The sequence below is a fragment of the Aquarana catesbeiana genome, linkage group LG02 (assembly GCF_042186555.1).
Source record: "Aquarana catesbeiana isolate 2022-GZ linkage group LG02, ASM4218655v1, whole genome shotgun sequence".
Taxonomy (NCBI): Eukaryota; Metazoa; Chordata; class Amphibia; order Anura; family Ranidae; genus Aquarana; species Aquarana catesbeiana.
The window spans coordinates 386365995-386384981 of NC_133325.1; the positions used below are offsets into that span (position 1 = coordinate 386365995).

At 42.8% G+C, this 18987-nt stretch overlaps 1 protein-coding gene across 2 annotated transcripts in view; it reads right to left on the minus strand.

The window, feature by feature from the left end:
* The window catches only part of TRIM37 (tripartite motif containing 37), a 291747-nt gene that overhangs the window by 189822 nt on the left and 82938 nt on the right, over positions 1-18987 (minus strand). For both annotated transcript variants that reach the window (XM_073615167.1, XM_073615166.1), the window contains exon 11: positions 3297-3378. In XM_073615167.1, the coding sequence (XP_073471268.1) occupies positions 3297-3378 (82 nt within the window). The remainder of the gene's footprint in view (positions 1-3296; positions 3379-18987) is intronic.

Consider the following 18987-nt stretch of genomic DNA (forward strand, 5'->3'; position numbering starts at 1 on the left):
ATATTTTAGGCACAGATTGCGTTAAAAAAATGTTTTATTTTTTACTTGCTTTGCAGGTATGGTATGTCTTACTGTTGTACTGTAATGTTACTTTGTTTTATTGTTAACCCTCATTTGCTTAGCAGGTACGCCATTCAGCTGCAGAACTGATTTAGCTATCTTGACAGCAACAGCGTTTGCTCCCACGATACATAAAGCCATGACTCCAGCGCTGTAGGTGGTGATTTCACCACCACAGTTAAAAACAAAATGGTGCATGTATGCCCATCATTAGAAGTGGGTGGATGAAGGGAGGTATTCTACTGGTGGGCATACCCACCGATCAATCTCTCTTTTACGTTCAGAGCACAGGCTGCATGAAAAAAAAAAAAAAAAAAATTACAATATATGCCCAACAAGGACCAGCGACGTACTGGACTTTGAGTGGTTATACCAGAATGATGTCTGCGGGTTTAGGTATCATCTTGGTATCATTCTTTTCAGCCAACAGTTGGCTTTCATGTAAAAGCAATCCCAGCGGCTAATTAGCCTTTAGACTGCTTTTACAAGCAGTGGGAGGGAATGTCCGTCTCCACCCCTCTCTCCCCCCCCCCCCCCGTCTTCCATGGTTTTCTCTGGCTCTCCTGTCCCAACAGGGAACCTGAGAATGCAGCCAGTGGTTCCGCCAGCTGACCATAGAGCCGATCAGAGACCAGAATGGCTCCAATCATCTCTATGGCCTAAGAAACCGGAAGCTACGAGCATTTCATGACTTCGATTTTACCGGATGTAAACAGCACCATTGGGAAATTGGGAAAGCATTTATCACACCAGTCTTGGTGTGGTCAGATGCTTTGAGGGTAGAGGAGAGATCTAGGATCTAATAGACCCCAATTTTTTCAAAAAGAGTACCTGTCACTACCTATTGCTATCATAGGGGATATTTACATTCCCTGAGAAAACAATAAAAATGATTAAAAAAAAAAAAAAAAAAAAAAAAAAAAAACGAAAGGAACAGTTTAAAAATAACATAGCAAAGCAAAATAAATAATTAAAAAAAAAAATGCATGTGCGGTATTACTGCGAAGGTCAGATCGAGGGCAGTAATTTTAGCAATAGACCTCCTCTGTAAATCTAAAGTGGTAACCTGTAAAGGCTTTTAAAAATGTATGTCGTTTGTCGCCACTGCACGTTTGTGCGCAATTTTAAAACGTCATGTTTCGTATCCATGTACTCGGCCTAAGATCATCTTTTTTTATTTCATCAAACTTTTGGGCAATATAGTGTGTTTTAGTGCATTAAAATTTTTGTTTTTTTTAAATGCATTCGAAAAATCGCTGCGCTGTGAAAAAAAAAAAAAAAAAAAAATGAAATGCCCACCATTTTAATCTGTAGGGCCTTTGCTTTTAAAAAAAAAAAAAAAAAAAAAAAAAAAAATTATATATATATATATATATATACATATATATATATATATATATATATATATATATATATATATATATATATATATATATATATATATATATATATATATATATATATATATATATATAATGTTTGGGGGTTCAAAGTAACTTTTTTGAAAAAAAAAAATTTTTTTCATGTAAACAAAAAGTGTCAGAAATGGCTTTGTCTTCAAGTGGTTAGAAGAGTGGGTGATGTGTGACATAAGCTTCTAAATGTTGTGCATAAAATGCCAGGACAGTTCAAAACCCACCAAAAGATCCCATTTTGGAAAGTAGACACCCCAAGCTATTTGCTGAGGAGCATGTCGAGTCCATGGAATATTTTATATTTTGACACAAGTTGCGGGGAAAAAGACAATTTTTTTTTTGTTGCACAAAGTTGTCACTAAATGATATATTGCTAAAACATGCCATGGGCATATGTGAAATTACACCCCAAAACACATTCTGTTGCTTCTCCTGAGGCGGTGCTTGGTTTTTGGGGCCCTGTACGTGGCTAGGCTCCCAAAAAGTCCCACACGTGGTATCCCCGTACTCAGGAGAAACAAAAAAATTTATTTTGGGGTGCAATTCCACATATAACCATGGCATGTGTGAGCAATATATCATTTAGTGACAACTTTTTGTAAAAAAAAAAAAAAAAATTAAATATTCAAGGGGCACAGCATGCCTCTCAGCAATTTCCTTGGGGTATCTACTTTCCAAAATGGGGTCATTTGAGGGGGGGGGGGGTTGTACTGCCCTGCCATTTTAGCACCTCAAGAAATGAGATAGGCAGTCATTAACTAAAAGCTATGTAAATTTCAGAAAATGTACCCTAGTTTGTAGACGCTATAACTTTTGTGCAAACCAATAAATATACGCTTATTGACCTTTTTTTTACCAAAGACATGTGGCTGAATACATTTTGGCCTAAATGTATGACTAAAATTGAGTTTATTGGATTTTTCTTATAAGAAAAAAAAGTAGAAAATATCATTTTTTATTTTCAAAATTTTCAGTCTTTTTCTGTTTATATCGCAAAAAAATAAAAATTGCAAAGGCAATCAAATACCATCAAAAGAAAGCTCTATTTGTGTGAACAAAAGGACGCAAATTTTGTTTGGGTACAGCATTGCATGACCGCGCAATTACCAGTTAAAGCAGCGCAGTGCCAAATTGTAAAAAGTCCTAAAATGGTCTTTAGGCAGCCAAATGGTCCGGGGCTTAAGTGGTTAAACAAACATATACTAGAAATTCCTTATCTGCCCGACTGCTGAAATCGTTAAAAATCAATGTAATGATGTGCGTCGGTCACCTGGATAATGCAGTATAAATAATAAGCGTACCAATACTTGAAGTGACTCCTTCAGTGTGGAGGAACTTAATTCCACTATGACACAGAATTCTCAACACTTGAAATTAGCGTTGATAGCCTAATGGGTGATTAAAACAAAATGATATACTTTAAAAACGTTAGCATCAGTGTTTGGTGTCTCTGAATGTTCTCATTATCCATGTCATGCTATATCTAGTAGTAGTTCGTCACATTCAACTGTACTTCTGTATATTGAAGATATTTCAAAGCTTATCCAAGACACTTCAGCTCTAAGATCAGAGCTGAAAAAAAATGGCTTGAATAAGCTAGGAAACATCTTCAGCACTGCAGAACAAGACCAGTTAAATGTGACCAACTACCACTAGATCAGTGTTGGGTAAAGTTTTTCTCTATAATCCCCTGGTAAGACCAGCATTCTATCCTGCCTAGAAATCCGCTTTAAACCGTATGTACATTGAAGTCTGCTTTCAACTGCATTAGATGCTCATCTTTTATTTTGAAATACACTTCAATCAAGATTACGAACTCACCGGATAAACCTTTAACCTCCAGCAGAGACCAGATACTTGCAAAGGTGGACTGTACACTGGGTCAGCACGCTGGCGTAAAGTGCTGGTGAAATAAAAAAAAGGATGACAAAAACTTTAAATTAGCAGGCATGTAAACAAGCATATTAAGCTGGTCTGACAGCTGACCTGTAAAAATCTGGCTATCAAATACCATAGTTATGTGCAATAGATTTGGGAATTAGGTGAAGGTGCTGAATGCCCTCATTGTGAAGAAACCCGTAGATGTTACCATGGAAAAAACACACACACACAGACACTCAAGAGATCACCAATTCAAGCCATTTGATGTTTGAGCAGATTACAGAAAAGATTTAGCGTTGCAATCTGGGACATACACAGGACACTGATAATCAAAGAGGGTCTAAAATTATATTTTTATGCAGCTAAACCGATGCATGAGGAACTCTTAGAAATCTGCATTTATTTGTTATGTATCACTATACCTGAAGAAACATTTTGTGAAATCAGAATTAAGCCTTTTACACCAAATTTTTATGCAATCTGTCAAGAAAAACAATTACCTTATGTCATCCAAACATGGCTGTGCCAAAGAGGAAAAGATCTCATCTTTGGCTGAAGGCTCTGCATTATTCTACAAATATCCTTTACTGTTAAATGTTGTTACATTAGTCAATATCAGTTGCTAGTAAAAGCAAGACTAAATTACAGACTGCATCAAATTATTTTTTAGAATCTGTATGCTTTGGAGTCACAAACCACCATGTTAATATTACTATTAATAAAAAAAAAAAAAGAAGAAGATTTTTCTTATAACAGTTACCCTATATGGAGGGAAGGGGTCTTCTTCATTGTATATTGCTAATACATGTTAGGTAAAAAAAACTTGTACAATGTACCATAACAAAAACAGACTGTACAGAAAAAATGAAAAAAAAAAAAAAAAGGTATCAACAGAATAAACTGGGCTTTGGCACAATAATTGTACCCATTTTGCACACTGTGTAAGAAAATTGCCCAACAATTACATTTTGACAGTTAAGACAGCTGCAGAAATGTTTTTATCTATAATGAGAGCATGTTCTGTTCTGACAGACAAGCATTTCTGGCCAATGTTTTAACGTGAAACTTTCTACTTCAGTTTCTCACTAGTGTTAATACATAAATGTAATACTGTTGATAGACATACAGTACTTTCAAACGAGAACAATGTTGCTCCAAAATGATGGAGAAAGAAGTAGCCATGTATTTTCCTTTAAAGCTTCCCAACTGTCTGTTAAATTTACCATTCAAAGCATTTTGTGATATCTGTTCGACAAGCCAAAAAAAAAAAAAAAAAAAAAAAAAAAAAAAAAACTTCCTGTTCCTGTGCTTCTTTTTCTCTGCAAACAGTAGCATGGTTCCCAGTAGACATGTGCAATACGTTTTGTTTCAGATTCGTTCATTTGGAAAAATCCGAATTAACGAAAACCCGTTTAACGAATTTTTCCAAACATTCGTAAATTTGACAATTCTTAAAATTCGAAAATCTGAAATAACTAGTTATGAATTATCTGAAAAGAAATGAAATCTCATAAGAAATGGAACGTAACGAATTAATTAAAAAAAACACACTAATAACAACAATAATAATAAAAAACTTTTTATTATTAATTAGTTCCGTTCCATTTGTTTAGATGCGGAATTTGTTATTTTGGATAATTTGTAACTTCTGATAAATTCCTATTCGTTATGTTCACTAACAGCTAAATTTGAAAGGAAATTCCAATACCTATAATTGAATTGTTATGAATAGTCAAGTTATTATTAGTTAATTATTCTTATTTTTGGATTTTCTAATTTATGAATTGCAATCATAATGAATGACCAGAAAAAACGAAAAAAAAAAAAATGATGAATGAAACTAAAACAAACACATTTTTCGGCAGTGCCCTAAGCGATCCCTGTTGACTTTAAAAAAAAACCCCAAAAAAAAACAACACACCACACCTCCCCTATGGTTATGGAAAAGGCAGGTGTGCTATAGTCCTCAAACCCCAAAAACACTCCCTAGGCTAGGGTGACAATGCTCCTCCTGCTAGATACAGTACGGTTGTCACCCTAAAACAGAAAGAGTGTTCCTGGCAGGATCACTAGGTGGAAAGAAGTGTGAAAAAAAGAAAACCAATTTAGCAATCACATCTAAGGAAAGATAGACTGGAATATAATACATTTTTGTTCTTGGGTTAGAAAGGTTTCAAAGGGAAGTTCCACCCTCAAAAAAGTTTTTCTTAAAAGTCAGCAGCTACAGACAGACAGAAGATGAAATGACGCACCTCGCTGCGGCGAGGCTGAGACGGAAGATGTAAAGTTGAGTTGAACTCCGCTTTAAGACAAAAAGGCCTCAATTATGAAAATGTGTGTTGCTATAAACAAAAATAGGACAGCTTAAAAAAAAAAAATAGGATTTTTTATGACAGCTTACCTGTAAAATCCTTTTCTTTTGATGTACATCACGGGACACAGAGCCTCAGTAATTACAGATGGGTTATATAGGGTATCACTAGGTGATTGGACATTGGCACACCCTAAACAGGAAGTTCAAACCCCTATTTAATCCCTCCCCTTACAGGGATACCTCAGTTTTTTAGCAAAGCAATATAAGTGTATTAGAAGAGGGGCGGGACCTTTGTGTCCCATGATGTACATCAAAAGAAAAGGATTTTACAGGTAAGCTGTTATAAAAAATCCTATTTTTTTTCTTGTACATCACGGGACACAGACCCTCAGTAATTACTGATGGGACGTCCCAGAGCAACGCTACTTGAGGGGAGGGGACCACACACGTAGGGTGTAATCAGACCTGAGGACATCGTACTGCTGCCTGCAGTCCAAAGGCGATATCCTCATGCCTTCCCTCATCCACCTGATAAAATCTGGTGAATGTATGGACTGAAGACAAGGTTGTGGCCTTACAGATTTGAGCCATAGAGGCCCGGCGACGCACCGCCCAAGAGGCACTAATCGCCCTTGTGGAGTGTGCCTTGACCTGAAAAGGTGGAATTTTTTGTTTCAAACCGTAAGCCTGAATAATCATTTGTCGAATCCATTTAGAAAGGGTAGACTTTGACGCTGCCTGCCCTCTATTGGGGCCTTCTGGTAGTATGCACAAAACATCCGTTTTGCGAACCTGAGCAGTTGCTTCCAGATAGGTCCTGACTGCCCTTACTACATCCAAAGAATGTAGTGACCTTTCTTCCGAGGGACAGGGATCTGGAAAAAAGGAAGGCAGAACAATATCTTGGTTTAGATGGAAATCTGAAACCACCTTTGGTAGAAAGCTAGGATGAGGGCGCAATACCACTCTATCTTTATGCATGATCAAATAAGGCTCTTTACAGGAAAGGGCTGCTAACTCTTATACTCTTCTAGCAGAAGAAATGGCTACCAGGAAAATTAACTTCCTTGTCAATAAGACCAAGGGAATCTGACGTATGGGCTCAAAAGGCTGTTTCTGTAAAACCGACAGAACCAAATTTAAGTCCCAGGGGTTTAGGGGCGCTTTAACTGGAGGATTAAGACGTGTCACCCCTTGCATAAAGCTTTGGACCAAGGAATGAGAAGCAAGTGGTCGTTGAAATAACACTGATAAGGCCGAGACCTGGCCCTTGATGGTATTCAAGGCCAGCTTCAGCTCTAATCCTATTTGTAGAAAGTCAAGAATTCTGCCAATGACCTATCTTCTGGGATGCCAACCCCTGGCTTTACACCAGGATACATAAGTCCTCAAAACTCTATGATAAATCACTCTGGAAGCTGGCTTCCTAGCATTGATTAAAAGTAGAGATCACAGGACCTGAAAGCCCACGACTCCTCAGAACGTGGGTTTCAACAGCCAAACCGTCAAATTTAGCATTTATAAGGCAGGATGGAATACTGGACCTTGAGAAAATAGGTCTGGATGTGACGGTAGGGTCCACGGGGAACCCACTGTCATTCTTACTATCTCTGCATACCAAACTCTTCTGGGCCACGCTGGGGCCACCAGAAGTACCGATTTCTTTTCCTGCCGGATCCTGCGAAGGAGCCGTGGCAGTAGCATAATAGGAGGAAAAGCATAAATCAGTGAGAACTGATGCCACGGAATCACCAATGCATTGTCCCGTATGCAAGAGGATCCCTTGTTCTTGCCACAAACTTGTCGACCTTGTTGTTGATCCTGGACGCAAAGAGATCTACATCTGGTATCCCCCATCTTTGGCATATAGCCAAAAGACATCAGGGTGAAGAGACCATTCCCCTGGGACTAACCGTTGGCGACTCAAATAGTCCACCTTCCAGTTTTCTATCCCTGGAATGAAAACTGCCGATATGCATGGCACATGCTTTTCTGCCCAGACTAAAATCTGGTTCACCTCTCTCTAAGCTGCATGACTCCTGGTGCCTCCCTGATGATTGATATAAGCCACTGCTGTGGCATTGTCGGACTGGATCCTGACAGGGCAACCCTGTAGCTTGAGAGTCCAGGCCCTCAGGGCTAGATATGCCGCACGGATCTCCAGAATGTTGATGGGTAAGGTCTTCTCGATTTCGGACCATTCCCCCTGGACTGCAGACTGTTCCAGAACTGCTCCCCAACCCGAAAGACAGGCATCCATTGTTACCACCGTCCAGGTAACCGGTAAAAAGGATTTCCCTTTCTGCAGGCTTTCAGGTATTAACCACCAACTGAGGCTCTGACGCACTGCGCGAGACAGGTGCATCAGAAAATCTAATGCCTGTACCTTCTTGTTCCAAGCAGACAGGATACTGTGTTGCAGCAGTCTTGAATGAAACTGAGCATAGGGAACTGCTTCGAATGAAGCCACCATCTTTCCCAGCACCCTCATACAAAGACGGACAGAAGGACCCTTCTTGGTCCTGACTACCTGAATCAGCTCTCTTAAGGCACTGATGTTTGCCTGAGATAAAAATACCTTCTCTTGGCTTGTATCTATGACCAGGCCCAAATACTCTAGTCTTAACTGGTTTTAAGAAAGACTTTTCTAGGTTGAGGATCCAACCTAGGTGTTCCAGGTAGTTGACTGTGGTCATCAAATTTCACTCAAACAGGCTACCGACCGGTCTATCAAGAGCAGGTTGTCTAGGTATGCTATGACAGTTATACCCTGAGCCCTTAATCTGGCCAGAGGAGGAGCCAAGATCTTTGTAAACACTCCAAGTGCAATGGCTAGCCCGAAAGGCAGGGCCACAAACTGAAAATGGCGTCCTTCTATTTCGAAGCGCAAGTACTTTTGATGAGCAGGAAAAATGGGTACATGCAGATACGCATCCCTGATGTCTATTGATGCCAGCAATTCTCCTCCCTGAAGGATGGAGACTACTGACTGAATTGACTCCATGCGAAAGGATCGAATCCTTAGGAATCGATTTAGATCCTTTAGATCCAGGATGGGTCTGACATCTCCATTTGGTTTTTGAACCATAAAGAGGTTGGAATAAAATCCCAATCCTTGTTCTTCCGTGGGATCCACCACGATGACTTTTTGCGACAATAGTCGCTCCAATGCTAGAAGGAGTGACTGCTTTTTCTCTGGATCTCTGGGGACATTTGAACTGAGGAAACGAGGAGAGGGGAATTCTTGGAACTCCAGTTTGTAACCTAGAGTTACCGTGGAGATTACCCATCTGTCCTGGAAATCCTCCTGCCAGAGCTTTGAGAACCGTAGTAGTCTTCCCCCCACCCGAGCAAGGGGGGGCGCTCCTTCATAAAGAGGCTTTAGCGTCTTGTCTAGTAGGCTTCTGCCCCCAGGACTTCTTTTGTCCCTGGGGTCGACTCTGAAATGTATTTCTTGACCCTGACAGAGGAGGGCGTCGCGCCTGCCTGGAGGCTGATGCTCCTGGCACTGGGGAAAGAGCCCGTTTGAAAGAGGGATGCTTACTCCTTTTCTTAACAGGTAAGAGAGTGCTTTTCCCACTAGAGATCCTTTGGACATAGTTGTCCAAATCCTCTCCAAACAGCCTAGCACCACGAAATGGAAATCCAGCCAGAAGCTTCTTACATGGTGCTTCGGCTGACCAATTTTTCAACCATAAGATTCTACGCATATGCACCAACCCAAGTGAAAGACGAGAGGTTTGGATGATAGAATCTCTGATAGCGTCTACAGCAAAACATAAGGCCGCTGGAAGGTTAGTTTAACATGGTCTCTCAAGTATTGACAGACTCCAGTCGCTGCCACTGCAGGTTGAGCTACTGAACCTGCCAAGGAGAAAATACTTTTCAGCAGGGATTCCATCTTTTTATCAACTGGATCTCTGAGCATTGTCTACGGGACAAGTCAGACTTTTATTTACAGAGGAAATGGCGGCGTCAACAGCCGGTATCCCCCACATCTTTATAAACTTTTCTTCCATGGGATAAAGTGTTGAAAACTTTTTAGGCGGAAAAAAACGTTTATCTGGGCGATCCCACTCAGAATAAATGAGCTTTTCTAGTAAATTATGAACAGGAAAAGCATGTGTTATTTGAGGAGGCTTCAGTGAACCCAAAGAAGAAGAGGGTTCTTTAACTGACTCAGAAACGGGTAATTTAAATGTGGAGCGGACGAATCCAGGAAGGATCTGTACTAACACCATCTCATCCTGAGAAGCTGAAGAGAGCCCTTCTCCACTTGATTCCTCAGAGGAGGAATTATCAGTCCCATCCCGATCCTCTGAAAGGGATTCTTCTCCTTTTTCCCCAGAGTTCCTCTGCCTGAGGGTCCTGGGTAACAGAGGAAGACCTAGTGAGTTTTCTTCCACTGAGTGAAGATGCGATTAAGGCCATTAATCTAATCTAATCTAAGTAAATGCTGCCTGGGAAAATGCCTGTGTCCCACCTAACATGCGACCGTCAGCTCTGTGTCCCTCCATTGGCTGAGTGCACCCAAAAAAGTATGCTTTTTATAGCCTGTGCAGCTGGCGATGTGGGCGTCTAGGCACACCGGACGTCGCGCTAACGCTCCGCCCCCCCTTCTGACCACCCCCCCTCCTCGTTTTAAAAAAAACGTGCGCTTTCCCACGCGAGCCGACCCTCCGGGACAAGCATGGAGGGGAGGCTGGGGTGGAGGAGGAAGGAGAGAGGCCGGCAGATGATGGGATCTGCCAATAGTAGTGGCGGCGGCGCGGTATACTACCGCCTTTCAGACCACCGGGAATATCCCTGAGGAAGAGCCCCCCATCCCATCCTACCTGGAGGAGCTGTGCAGCGTGAACACTAAGACAGACAAATCAAGCATGTGAAGGTATGTGCTCTTGGCAGCCCCCGGTGGCAACAATAGGCATAGCATACATTTACTTAAAGGAGAAACCTACTAGAATAAAAAAATTCTGAGGAATCTCCCTCACCTTATCCAGCTGCAGGGTTCCGTTACACAGACCCAATCTTCACCTCTCACGGTGGGCTCCGTTTGGAAAACCTTCAGAGACAGGGGCCCCCTAGAAAAGGAGGATCTGCAGTTCTGGGCCCGTAAAGCACCCCGCCAAGGATATGGCTAGAAAAACCAAATACTGGATCCCGGGGTCCAGCTCTCTAAAAAGAGAAGCGTTACAGGTAAGACCTCGTTTCTGCGGACACGAGGCCCGGGTACCATCCAATTCGGCCTAGAAAGGACACCTTGAAATGGATCCGGTTTGCATGGCTTGCCCCATTAAAGGATATGGATATTCCCTTTGGAGCTCAGCACAGCACATCTTTACACGTGACCAACACCTAAGACACTGGCGAAAAAACTGAGGTATCCCTGTAAGGGGAGGGATTATATAGGGGGTTGAACTTCCTGTTTAGGGTGTGCCAGTGTCCAATCACCTAGTGATACCCTATATAACCCATCAGTAATTACTGAGGCTCTGTGTCCCGTGATGTACGAGAAAGAAAACCCCCATTAGACTTACCGGTAACGGTATTTCCAGGAACCTTCCAGGACAGCTACTTGAGAGATGATCTGCTCCGCCCTCTACAGGAAACACAAATCAGAATTTAAAAGGCCCCTCCCTTTCCTCTGACCCTCAGTTGTTTAGAAGATCAAGTAACCTCCACCGAAGATGCACTCGGCAGAGGAAAAAAATAGAAAACATAAAACACACCACCACCAGGAAAACATAGTTGACCAGTGAAAAAATAGAATAGGGTGGGAATATAGACGCTGTCCTGGAAGGTTCCTGGAAATACCGTTACCGGTAAGTCTAACGGGGGTTTTCCCCCCTCACCTTCCAGGACAGCTACTTGAGAGGATAAGCAAGATATTATACCTTAGGGAGGGACGACAGCCTGAAGCACTTTCCTACCAAAGGAAAGGTCCTGGCTGGAAAGCATCTGAACTCTATAATGCTTGACAAACGCAGGAGAGGAGGACCAGACTATCTTCCCATGAAGCTCCCGCTCTTTCTGCCCATGATGTGGCCATGGATCTCGTTGAATGGGCCCTAATTCTAGAAGGAGAGGTGCGACCTGACGCTTTATATGCCTCACAGATATCTCCCCTAATCCACCTAGCAATAGAACTTTTAGATGCTTTGGACCCCTTCTTGGGGCCACTAAACAAAACTAACAGTTGGGAGGAACTCCTAAACCCACTGGTCTTTTCTAGATAAAGTAGAAGACATCTCTTTACGTCTAAAAGACCAAACCACCTTTCCTCTTCCGCATTTTTGGGAGAGGTGCAGAAACTAGAGAGGACTACCTCCTGGGACCTATGAAAGTTGGAAGAAACTTTGGGTAAATAGAGTGGATCGGGTTTAATCACCCCCCTGTCCTCTAAAATCCTCAGGAAGGGATCTTTACAGGAAAGAGACTCTAGATCAGAAATCCTTCGTCCTGACGTAATAGACAAAAGGAAGGACAACTTCAAAGAAATCATTTTCAGGGAAGTCTCATGCAAAGGCTCAAAAGGAGCCCTTGTTAGTGCATTTAATACCAACGACAGATCCCAGGGAGGAACATGTTTGAGGATCCTGGGAGTATGCCTGGCTCTGGCTAAAAGGAACCTCCTGACTACCGCTAGTCTTCTCTCTGAAAATAAAGATAGGGCAGCAACCTGAACCCTAAGGGTGTTGACAGAGAGCCCCTTTCCCACTCCCTCTTGCAGAAAATCTAAAATGCAGGGAGTGGAAAAAGAATCTAAACCAACTTTCCTTTGCCAGGAAATAAAAGTTTTCCAAACTTTCCCGTAGATTCTTCTTGTGACCAATTTACGGCTGTCTAGGACAGTATGAATAACCCTCTCTGAACATCCACTTAACTGTAGGATGCGCCGCTCAGCCTCCAGGCCGTCAAATGGAAGGTCTGAGGGTTTGGATGCAATACTGGTCCCTGATGGAGTAGATCCTTCCGAACTGGAAGGGACCAGGGAGGATACACAGATATGGCCTTCAGAGAGGAGAACCAACTCCTCCTGGGCCACCAGGGGGCAATCGACTTCTGCTCTGTCCTGAATAATCTTCCGAACCACTAGGGGCAAAAGGGGAAAAGGAGGGAAGGCATAGGCCAGGCTGAAGTCCCAAGGGGAGGACAGTGCATCCGTTCCAAAGGACTCTGTTTCTCTCTCCAGAGAAAAGAACGCCGGTAGTTTCTTGTTGAGACTGGAGGCAAAAAGATCCACTTTGGGGAGACCCCATCTTAGCACCACCTCCTGGAACGTGCCTTGATGTAGTTCCCAACCGCTGGAACTGATGCTCACCCTGCTCAGAAAGTCCGCCAGCACATTTTCTGACCCCTTGGTGTGAACTGCCCTTACTGAAGAGACATAGATCTCTGCCCAGGACAGAATCTGCTGCGTTAATGACAGAAGTGATTCCGAGCGAGTGCCCCCTTGCTTGTTCAAGTACGCCACTGTTGTGGCATTGTCTGAAAATATTAAAAGGTCCTTTGAATATACCCTCTCCCCCAGAGACATAAGTGCTTTCCTCACAGCCAAAAGTTCTCTGAAATTCGAGGAGCGACCTGCTTCCTCTGGCAACCAGGCTCCTTGAGCCTGCCAATCCTGTGAGTGAGCACCCCAACCCAAAAGACTGGCGTCTATGGTAATCTTGACTGGGCAATGTTGTGCCCAATCCTTCCCCCTCTGCAGATGTTCTCGCTGCTCCTACCAGGCGAGATCTAGAAAATTCCCTTCTGGTAGTTTTACCAGCTGATCCAGAGAATTTTTCCTGCGATCCCAATGGAGCAAAAGAAAAGCCTGAAGGGGTCTGGAGTGCAATTGAGCCCAAGGCACACCTGGAATGGCTGCAGTCATAAGTCCCAGCAATTGCATGATTCACCGAAGGGAGGTCTGAGGGAGCAGTTTGAAGGTCTGCACAGAGAGAAGAATTTTCCAAATTTTCTCTTCGGGAAGAAAAATCTTTAGGGCAACAGAGTCTATTAGATAACCCAGGAAAAGTATGCTCTGTGAGGGTACTAGGCAAGATTTCTGTTGGTTGACCTTCCACCCTAATTTTTGAAAGGTCCGCAAAACCAACTGTAGGTCTTGAATAAGGGACTCCATGCCCTGAGAAAAAAAAAAAAAAAAAAATCAAAAAATCGTCTAGATATGGGACGATTCATACACCTTGAATCCGAAAAAAGGCCATGACTTCGGCCATGATTTTTGTGAAAGTCCTCGGTGCTGCCGAAAGACCAAAAGGAAGGGCATTGAACTGCCAATGAGACGGCTCGTTTCCCACGAGCACTGCAAACCTGAGGAACCTTCGGTGGCTCTGGCAGATTGGTACATGAAGATAAGCGTCCTGAAGGTCCAGGGTCACCATGAAGACCTCTGGTAACAACAGATTTCTTACTGAATAAATGTTCTCCATGCGGAAACATCTGTAAACTATGTATTGGTTCAGGACGCTTAAATTTATGACCATACGAAAGCCGCCGGAAGCTTTCTTGACCAGAAAGACGTGAGAATAAAATCCCCGGAACTTCTGATCTTCTGGGACAGGAGAAATAACTTCCTCTGTTTCCCACACAGAGATCAAATTCAACATGGCTTGCCGTCTCTCTTGGTCTCTCAGCAGGTGGGTAAGAAAAAACCTCTGGGGGGGAGATTTTTGAACTCCAATCTGTAACCCTTTACCAGAGTTTGAAGGATGAAGGAATTGGTGAAAATTTCTGCCCATTCCTTGATGAAATGGCACAATCTTCCCCCTACCCCTAACCTGGCATCACTGGGTATTCTTGGAAGGGGCTGAAGGAGCAAAGGGAGTTCCCCCTTTGAGTTTGTCTTTGTTAAAGGACCATTTCTTTTTAGCCTGTTGGCTTTAAAATTAGCCTTGTTTTGGAAGCCACGAAAAGGCCTCTTATTCTGGGGCTTATTCCTTTGGGAAGAAGGGAATCGTTTACCTTTCGCAGAGGAACGAGATAAGACTTCTTCTAAGGAAGAACCAAACAGTTTGGCTTCGAAAGGAATGCCACAGAGCTTATTCTTGGAGGTAAGGTCACCTTCCCAATATTTAAGCCAGATAGCTCGCCTAGCTGAATTAATGAGAGCAGAAGCCCTAGCTGCGGATTTCACTGAATCTGCTGCTGCATCAGCTAGGAAGGCGACTGACTTGGCAATGAGTGGGAGGGATTCTCTAATCTCTTCCTTGGGGATGTCAGATGCCAGAAGATCATCTAGACGCTGAACCCATACGTCTAAATTCCTGGCCACACAGGTAGATGCTACCCCCCATTGAGAACGTCCTTTTGATGACGAAACGCGTCTGGGTACGCACGCAGCGACGCTACCACGAGACCAGGAAGTAGGACGAGCTTCGCTTCCATGCTTGTATGCCGGCCGGCGACATATACTTATGCGATATAAGTGCTTTTATTCTGTGAGTGCAATATTTTATTTATTAAATTCGTTTTTAAACGTACTTCACCATGGAGAGTTTATTTTTTATATTCTGGGTGGTTTACTGACGATGTGAACTTCGGGTTAATGAGGACGTATCAAAGTGCTCTATGTCAGCTCCTAACCTACTAAGAACCTGTTTATCATCGTGAGTCGGTAAGCACAATCTACAGCCACGGTGGTGGGGTTTTTTTTCACTTCCCTCCCCCTCTTTTTGGTTGTTTTTATGTGCACACCAGGGTGATTGGTATGTTCGTATGTCCATGTTTAGCATTTAACATACTACACTATGGCCAGTTTTTCTTGTGTTTGCTTCTCTCCTGCATTCATTGAGGGGATTTTGATCTGACCACGGACGGTGCTGATTGGTCCAATACCTCAGAGGCCCTGGCAAGGGTTTTTTGCCATCCGCTTATATCTTTGGAGTTCTGGTAAGAGCAATCATAGCTCATTTGGAACAGCATCCACATTTATACTGAATACCTACTACTTTGGGAATTTGGACTTTTATTTACTGGATTCGTTTTTTATATTTTTGTTGGTGTTAGGTCACACTATTAACTCACTCCAACACATATAACCTTTGTTTTAGCGCAGTTTATTTAATTTTATTTGTTTTGTTGGTGTTGTCGCACTGTTTACTGCTGCTTATCCTTTTGTACTTCTAGCGCGGAATTTTTTTGTTTTATATAGGTAGATGCTACCGCTGGGCCTAAAGAAAAAGCTGAAGCATCCCAGGCCCTATGCAGCAATAAGTCAGCCTTCCTATCCATTTGATCCTTAAGGACCCCAGAATCCTCAAAAGAAAGATCTGATCTTTTGGACACCTGCAACATAGGGGCATCTAATCTAGGACACTTAAAGAAAACCTCCTCAAATTCAGGCTGAAAAGGAAATCTTCTTTTGTGTCCTCTGGATTGGGACAACCTTTTTTCAGGTTCTTTCCATTCAGATAGAATCATGTCTCTAAGAGAGACTGATGTACCGGAAAGGTTCTAGATTTCCGTCCCTGAAGGCCCCTTTACATTTTATCCTGCACAGATTGAGCATGCTGTGGTATCTCAATCTGCTCTGAGGTATAAATTGCTTTTAATAGTTCATCAATATCTTCAACTGGAAAAAGATACTTGGATGAGCTACCTGTATCCTCCTCTGATGCAGACTTTTCATCAGATGAAGAGACTGAATTCTCACCTTCCTCCAGATCAGAGGTATTGCGTGAACTAATAGTCTCAGATACTAATAAGGGAAGGGACTTGGCAGAGTTTGAAGGATCTTGAGCTATGGGTCTAGAGGAGGAAGGGCCTATACTAGTAACCCTGTCATTCAGTGACCGAAAAGAATCCACTACCTTCTTCATAGAAGTCATTAACTCCCTAAAGGAGGAAGACTCTGAACTAGCTCTGGGTGGGATACAATCCTCACAAAAAAGCTTTTTATAACTATCAGAGAGCCTGGCTCTACAGTTCCCACATTTCTTCTTCACCGGTTTGGCCTAGAAGAGAGCAGAAACAAGGGCCATGAAAAAAGGATCCATACAAAAGAAGTCCCTTGCTGTAGCTATCCACAGACCAGGGCTTACCTTGGGGGCAGTATGGGACCCAGATGCTGCCGCTGGTTCAATACGAGCGGACGTTCCATCCTCAGACCTGTCCTCAGGCTCCATGAAGCAAGCGGAGAACGGTCGCCGAGAAGACTGCTGCTGTACTGCAAAAACTGCACCTAGAATGGCGTTTTTAGCAGGCCATTCCCCTGCAGCATGTCCTCAGTGTCTCCACACCATGCTCCTATGAAAACTCAGCGTCCGGAAGTGCGTCATGTGACTTCCGGTTCCGGCGCCATCTTGCTGCATCACCGGAAGTCCTCCTGACGCGATCTTGGTACACCGGAATGAAGCATTTGGGAGGACACAGTTCCACACAGCAGCGCTGGGGAAAGGATGGGAGTTGCCAGCATTTTACAAAGGCAAGTAACCCTTAGAAATAGGGAACCCTTCAGGTACAGACCATCATCCAGGACTTGGCCACAACTAGTACTGGATGAAACCAGAGAAGGGGGGTCCACCAACCACAGTTACCAGACCATAGGAAAACAAAAAACGTGTCGGTGCTCCTGGAGAGACTGAAAACACAAAACAACTGAGGGTCAGAGGAAAGGGAGGGGCCTTTTAAATTCTATCTGATTTGTGTTTCCTGTAGAGGGCGGAGCCGATCATCTCTCAAGTAGCTGTCCTAGAAGGTGAGGGGGGAAAAAAAAGTGTTAATTTCTGTGCTATTAAAGTATTCATTTGAGGGATACAGGAAATTAACAGCACTTCCAGAATGAAGATTGTCAAATAGGAAACACAATAAAATCATTAAGGTCGAAGAAGTGAAAAAATCTGGAGACTGGGCATGCAAGATTAGAATGTACTAGTAATGAGGGAATGTAAGAGAGGGGGTATAAAAAGGAAAAAAAGAATTGGGAGTGGAGAGGAGGTAGAAGCATATGAGGGAATTAAAAAAATTAAAAAAAAAGATAAACGGGGGTTCGGGGGTGGCAATAGCACAGACTCAAAACGGCAGAGAGGAGAGGGACGCCCAGTACTGCTTATATTAAAAGAGGAGTCAGCCATGTAGTCTTCAGATTTGCCCCTAAGGGTACAAAGTAAGGTGTTAGATCATTCATCCTGGAAAACCACTGAGACACCAGGAGTGGGGCTTGTTGTTTCCATATGATGGGAATCCAAGCCTTTGGAGCATTTACTTTTAAGAGGACAGCCGTTGGGTTGTCAAGAAAGAAATGTCTGAATTGCAATAATATATTGGTTGAATGGTCACCAAAAAGGATGCAATTCCCCAAAAATCTGCAGTAAAGTACCCTTATTTGTCTCACATCACCAGCACAATCACTTTGATTGGAAAATAATTTGGCAAGGAGTATAGGTCCTGTACCAACACAACATAATCTTGAAGGAGATTTCTTGCTACAGATCAAGGCTTTATGTGAAAAGAATAAAAAAGTCTGTCTATTTACTGTCAGAGAATGTAGTACTCAGATCTCCTTCCTATCCGAGGTGGTAAGTTGGGTCCTGTGTGGAATACATTCTCACTAATAATTGATAGTACATGGTAGATCTTCCTCTCTGCCCCTTGACCTTACCATAACTTCTCATACTGTGAGCAGCCACAGCGGTGGCTCAGGATTAAGCATGCATGAGTGCCCCCAAAGCAAGCAGCTTGCTCTGTTGGCACTCAGCAGAAGGGGGCCAAGAATGTGTGTCGGAGACCCGAGAATAGGGGGATCGAGCCTGCTCTGTGCAAAACCATTACACAGAGCAGGTAAGTATAACAGGTGTGTTGTTCTTAAAAGAAAAAAAAACTGAAGCTTACTGTCTACTTACTTTAAATTTGGGCAATGGAAGCTGTGATTTATATTAGGCATATAAATGTTATTTATACAGCTGTGTTCCAATTAATATTATAAAGGTAGCCTTTTTCAACCAGGGTGCCCAGGTACCCTGGGGGGGCCTTCAGGTTTCTTCAGGGGTGCCTTGGCAAAATAACTATAAATTGCCCCAAAATTGTATACTAGACAGTGGGTGGATAAAAACCTGCATTTTAGTTACACAAAGCCACAAGTTTTAATTGAGCACCATTACAATCTTCTATGACATTATCAGTTGATATAGAGGAGGTCAGGGCCTGCATAGCATCTTTGTTTGCCCCTCCCCTGCCCCTCTGCATCAGCACTGGGGTCACATTAGCTGAGTGAGAGAGAGAAACTGAGGAAAAAGAGAAACCTTGAAATACTAGTCCAGTTTGCAAAGGTGTATTTACTTTGGAAGAATATACCACCTCTAACGTAGAGTGTCA